Source organism: Berghia stephanieae, chromosome 3 (assembly GCF_034508935.2).
Source record: "Berghia stephanieae isolate SIO BIC M18660-M18661 chromosome 3, UCSD_Bste_1.3, whole genome shotgun sequence".
NCBI lineage: Eukaryota > Metazoa > Mollusca > Gastropoda > Nudibranchia > Aeolidiidae > Berghia > Berghia stephanieae.
Genome location: NC_088362.1, coordinates 43,165,593 through 43,172,086, shown reverse-complemented (window position 1 = coordinate 43,172,086; position 6,494 = coordinate 43,165,593). Strand labels below are relative to the sequence as shown.

The 6,494-nt window shown below is 34.2% G+C and overlaps 1 protein-coding gene across 1 annotated transcript in view; it reads left to right on the top strand.

Annotated features, from left to right (window-relative positions):
- LOC144969243 (dynein axonemal heavy chain 8-like) overlaps positions 1-6,494 on the top strand; it is a 113,132-nt gene that overhangs the window by 43,881 nt on the left and 62,757 nt on the right. Inside the window, exons 26-31 of the mRNA XM_078908355.1 lie at positions 402-574; positions 1,838-1,964; positions 3,170-3,250; positions 3,867-4,021; positions 4,736-4,840; positions 6,341-6,454. Coding sequence (XP_078764481.1) covers positions 402-574; positions 1,838-1,964; positions 3,170-3,250; positions 3,867-4,021; positions 4,736-4,840; positions 6,341-6,454 — 755 coding nt within the window. The remainder of the gene's footprint in view (positions 1-401; positions 575-1,837; positions 1,965-3,169; positions 3,251-3,866; positions 4,022-4,735; positions 4,841-6,340; positions 6,455-6,494) is intronic.

Below are 6,494 nucleotides of genomic sequence, written 5' to 3'. Positions count from 1 at the left end.
AAATAAAAATAAAAAAGTCAAAAAACAAACCAAACAAAGAAAATAAAGACCCAAAAAAAGCAAAACAGAGAAGAAACAACAAATATTTGTTAATGAGGCCATGGACAGGCCCAAGCCCTTGTAAACTCAGAGGAAAAATTTTGCAGTAGTGGACAGGAAACTCAACTTTGGTTAATCACAATATTTTGCTGATCCCTGGGTGTTGCAATAATCCAGAGTGGACTGTATTGTTATTGGTTTAAATTGTTTTTTAACTTATTCATACTTATGATGCTTCCGTTATCATTAAAAAAAAAAAGATTTTGAATTTAAAGCTGTGTATAACCTGAGGCAAGGATGAGATTGGAATGAATATTTCGTCTTCTAAGTAACCTTCAATATTTTATGTTTTACTATTTCAGCATTGCAACTAAAGAGAAATCTGCACAAAATTATATCCGAAAACAAAGACGTCATAAAGTACACCAATCTAGGAATGGCTGCTAAGCCTCTCGCTCCAGAAATAAAGAAGAAATTACAAATGTTTTCAGACTTTGAATTTATATGGACAACAAATAGAGAAACTGTTGTTGCGGTTTGTACATGATGTATATATTATGGATGTTAGAGGAGTACATATTTTATTTATTAAAAAGAAAGTATATAATAGTTCTAGAAATATTTTACCTCTTTACAATACTTTATATCTTCTTACTTAAGAGTCAATGGATCATCTCAATTTAAGACAATATATAGATGAACAATTTTGTTGCCATTCCTCACCAACAATCTTATTATAAATTGCAGGATAAAGGCACATCACTTATTTGTTTTTAAGATTAATTTAAGCTCAAGATTTTATGTATTCCTATATTTGTTTTAATAAAATACTATTGTCATCACATAATTTAATTTGAAAGAAAAGTGATTTTTGATGAGGTCCAATCTTATGTCAGAGACATTTAGGAGCTTATGTCAAAATGTAAAAGTGCAAAAAGTTTTTATCAATTATGTTTCACATATTTGTGGTTTGCACTGTGGTTTCGTTTCATATTCAGTGTAAGCAGTGCTGCATTATCTTTTACATCATATAGCTAATTCAACTGCTTGCTTATCTCTCTCTCTCTCTCTCTCTCTCTCTCTCTCTCTCTCTCTCTCTCTCTCTCTCTCTCTCTCTCTCTCTCTCTTTTTTTTTTTTTTTTCTTTCTCTCTCCCTCCGTCAAGCAGAGGGTGTCGTGTCTATTGGATCAGTTTGGCATCTTTATTCTCTGTTTTCATCTGGTACTTCTCCATACCCTATATTTCTCATCATTATCTTTTAAGCTGTGCAGATTAGCCTAAAACTGATTTAAGCACTTTTTATGATTCCTAACAGCAAACAAATATATACCAAAGTTGGGACAATGTCTGTCTTATCCACCAAAGCTTCTGCAACCTATCTTTCACCTTTTTTTACACTGATGATTCAAGGTCTCTTGACTTTCACATAATATTAGACACAGTTACCACTTTGCCATCTACACCACAAAGTCATACATGTTCATAGAAAAATAGAAGCAAGCACTAATATTGGCATTACTCTTTAGCTATTATCTATCCTTTAGTTTGGTCTCCTGTCTTGCCATTATTGCAGATTTTGTTAAACTCTCCCTCTATTCCTTTCATGATATCAGCATTTCATAAAAGGTAATCTCTCTCTCTCTCTCTCTCTCTCTCTCTCTCTCTCTCTCTCTCTCTCTCTCTCTCTCTCTCTCTCTCTCTCTCTCTCTCTCTCTCTCTCCACACACACACACACACACACACACACACACACATACAGATTTGGTTTTACAACATTATGTTTCTTTTGAAACCTCAGGAATTCCTTGCACAAAAGCCAATGATGTCAGACTTTCAAGAGAAATTTGGTTTCTTCAAACGTCTTGATGGATTGGTGGAGACAATGGATACTCTTATCCCTGTTGGTCCAATAGCTCTTAACACAGGTACCTTCAGGCTAATCTATTTCATACTATATGATAAAAACGTTAATTTATTCCAAAATACACTCACTTAATGTCATGTTCACTGTGACCTTAGAAAATTGAGTCAAAAAGGTGTCCTTATTTGTTACACATCAAAAATATTTTGGTCTGTGAACTGAAATTAGACTTTGACCTTGATTCTAACAACATCTTGCATCGCCCTACGTGTGTTAGTGGTGTGCTTTATAGGCTCGATGTGCTTATTGGTGATAATTCAGTAATTGAAGTCCCTGGGTGTGTAAACAAGCAGATCATGGTCAATATTAGACCCAAAAAAATAGAGGGGTTCGGTTTATATCACTTATGAGACTTTTTGTCCTAAAAATGCACTTTGATGTCAGGATACACGTGTTTCCTTATTCTGTCCAAAACAAAGATAGAAGAAAATCTTTACTGCAAATGAAACTATATGAAAAAGTGAGTGGAGCAGGAACTTATGTAGATGATAACAAGACATGAAGTGAGTAGAGAAATGGCAGAAGACAATAGAGAATAAAAAAAACTTTTGTCATCTCTGTGGCGTTAATTGTAGAGTGTCCCCCTCGTAGCCAGGTAGAAGTGCTGTAACAATCGTGTCATGGGTTTGATTCCCTCTCACCACAAAGTTTTTATTCTCTCTTGTCTTCTAGCATTTCTCTATTCACTTCATTTGTTGTTGTTAGAAATGTAAATGACCAACAATCGCAATCTTGTATCATTGCTAGGGCTGATTCTGAAACCTGAATTTTGAATTAAAATTTATCAGAGATACAGTATTTGTGAGGGGGGTGGGGGGGGGGGGGGGGTTAAGAGACATTGTATTAATTCTCTTATCAAAGCATGTAATTCCATACCAATTTTCATATATTTGACGATGAGTTTTTAGCATCTTTCCCCTCGACATAACCCTGATTCCAGGCGATGGTGATTAGGTATGCCAAAAATATTTAGGGTTAGGGGGAGAAAGCAAAAAGAGAAGGCAATAGAGCATTTATCAAAATGTTGACTACTATGTTGACGATATATGATAAAAACATCAAATGCTCAGTGAAAACAATGTATTATTGCATGGGATATCTGAAAAAGTATCATATTCACTTATTTACTTCTTGTTAACCATAGACACTGTTGTGTTCATCAATATGCTAAAAGTTTTAAACTTTTTTTTCAAACTAAATGATTATCAGAGACATTCAAAGCAGCCCTCCAGCAACATTTGTCAGAATGGAAGCAAAGTTATGGTTTGGAGCTGAGGAAAATGATGAGAGGTGAATTTGATTTATAACATTAGTCAATTCACTATTAGTAGGAGAATACTTGTTTATGAAATATGATTTACACTATCAGTTCATTTATTAGATCCAAATATTTTCATCACGTTTCAAGTCTATTCATCCTCTTTGAAATGGTTTTATAATTTTTCCCCTCATTTAGCTGGAAACAAAATTTTAAAAGCACATTGATTAGTAAAGTTGGGGTGTGATGAAATCAAAAAGCATTTATAATCATCTATCACCATCATTTTGCAAGGAAACTAACGAGACAAATCATGAAATTGGTCCTTTTCATATGGCTTTGTGGTCAAGTGGAATGGCACAGCTTGTGACGAGGTCCTTGGTTCAAGTTCTCTAGGTGACACAACGTTGGGTCTTTGGAAAGGCTGTTTATTCACATTTTCTCACCATATTCGGATTTGAAATGATTACCTGGGCGGTTGATGTATTGTTTTATTTTGAAAAAATGAAAGTAATAGCATCTTATATGTGTCATTTTTCATCTACATATTGGCTCTGCACCTCTTATAAAGCACTTTGAGTAGATAAAGTGGATAGTGCACTACATAAAAACTCATGTTTTGTTGGGGTTTTTTTTTTCTCTCATCAGTTAAAGTAAATGAAATGACAGAGTATATAGCAGACCAGAGCAAGACATTGTTCAAACCCATTAAGGATCTAGATGATGTGAGACTGGCCATGGGAAGCCTCAATTCCATCAAAGACAATTACATACGCATGGATGAAGAAATGATTCCAATGGAGGTAAGATCACATCTTGTTTCTCTCTGTTTTCTCTCCTTTTCCCACTTTTTATTATATAGAAATAGTCTTTGCTTGTAACCATTTATCCTCATTTTTTAAAATGTGATTGCGAAACTTCTAAGTAGTTAAGAAAAACATATGGGCCAGCGAGATGAGCAATTGACAGGCCTTGACGGAGAACAAAACTGTTCTGGCGTTTGGACATTGGGGTAAAGTCATTTGAATTCTTTGCCAACTGAGTGCTCCAACTAGGCAGTGGCTCTGTGTGGATTTGGATGGTGACTTTGTGGGAAAATAAAGTACAAGGTTTGTAGCTAAGATTTTGAGCTTTCTTTTGATGTATGATTTATGCACCTGCAATCGAAAACAAAAAAAGTTATAACAAAATGGAACTTATTTATCAGTCCTCCCTCGTAATTTCTATGTGGCAATTAGCGTCATATAGAACAAAATCTTTGACACCCAATGTAATGACACTGGATGAACAACTTTACACATAAAACTCCTTCAACACCCCCCCCCCCCCTTTGAGCATATTTAAAACCTAGAAATATGCTATAAAGACAATATAATGTTAATTTTTTGTCATTATTAAAGAAAGAAAAGTTAATTTAACCTATTTCAGACTCAATCACCTAAATATCATGAATCATAAAGACTAGAAAAGATGACCTGAAGTAAATCCTTTTTATTGTTTTTATTTTGTTTGTATAGGAATCTTATGCGCTTATTGCCAACTTTGATGTGGTTGTGCCTAAAGAGGAGACAGATAAAGCAGATTCTCTACGTTACAATTTTGAAAAACTTATAGAGAAATGTGTAAGAGTTGTATTGCTGTTTGTTATTTTTCTGTCATTTGTGATAGTCTAGAATTATTGATCAAATCATATTTTTAAAATTTCTTTTTGTTTTAAAGTACAAAATTATAATGTGTCATAAAACACAGGAACATCAGTTAAGGTTTTTCTCATTCAAGGGATAAATAACACTGTGAAATTGAATGAAGGCTTCAATTTATTATACGAAAACAGATAAAATGGATGTTTCAAGTTTCCCCTTTATCAACAAAACAGGATGAATTGAACACTACAGACGAATGAGATAATGTGGTAGCGGCATTGTTAACAACAACGTTTACCACATTATCTCATTTGTCTGTATGTTTCATTCTTCCTGTTTTGTTTATAAAGAGGAAACCTGAAACGTCCACTTTATCTGTTTTTGTATAAGAAATTGAAGCTTACATTCAATTTCACATTGTTATTTATTGCTTCGAGCAACAACATTTAAATTATCCTGCATGTTTTGCTATTATTGAAATGTATTGTCTTTGTTACTCACATTTTAATTCTTTATTAGAAAAAATTCTGATGATGCAAGGTGAATGAAAAGAAATGTTTTATGAAAACCAGTTTTAAAGTAATTTGGATGGTTTTGGAGTATGACCTTGACAGAACATCATTATTTAAAAAGTTATACAAATAATGATAAAGTAGTCCTTCCGAGCCATTCAGCCCATGGAGCCAGAGTTTATCCCGGTTTCTATAGCATGAAACAGACAATAGCAATTGCTTGCTACCCTTTGGATAAGACACTAGTCTATCGCAAAGTACTTTCCACCAGATCTAACAGACCCAGCCACCCAGCACTGCTGGGTGGACAGGGAGGTCAGAAAAATATCTTGATTGCACCTGAGATCGACCTCAGTTCCTTTGCATGTGAAGCAAGTGCTCTATCAACTGAGCTATCAGAACCCTTAAAAATGATAAAAGGTGTAGGCTTGAAAAAAATATGCATTGATTAAGAGATGAACTCGGGACCGAGCTGGTATGGCACAGAGGGAGAACACTTTCAGTTTGAGTAGGTTCAGCTTTCCTCTTGTACAGGTCCCAGGTTAGACTCCCGCTCGCTGTAGTTCTTTAAATTCTGGTTATTTGTTTTGTTTTGTTTTATACAGACCTGCCTACTTGAAAATTTTAAAAATGTAGTTTTTGGAGAAAAAATAGAACGCTTTAAGTAATTTTATTGATCAACAATTACCCTCACAATGATGAAATAACACATCAAACTCTGGCAGTAACTTTCATTTTCAATAAGTTTTAATGACTTACTTAAAGATGCTCATGAAGTTCTGAAATTGGAGCCAAAATTTCGTAAATCTACACATTTTTCGTAGTTGTAGGCAGGTCTTGTTTTATTATTATTATTTTTGTTTGTGTGTGTATGTGTGTGTGTGTGTGTGTATAGTAATTCCGAGTATTTTTTAATCTTTTCCATCATTAATACAAGTGTCTACATTTTCCTATATAAATTAAACAGGGTGAAGTGACAGACACCCTGATGAAAGTACAGCCAGGATTTAAGGAGAATCTGACTGAATCTGTCGAACAGCTCACTGTTGAGGTGGCCAATTTTACAGAAACATATGACTCAGTGAGTTTGAATATTTATCAATGAGATATGCTTTTGATGT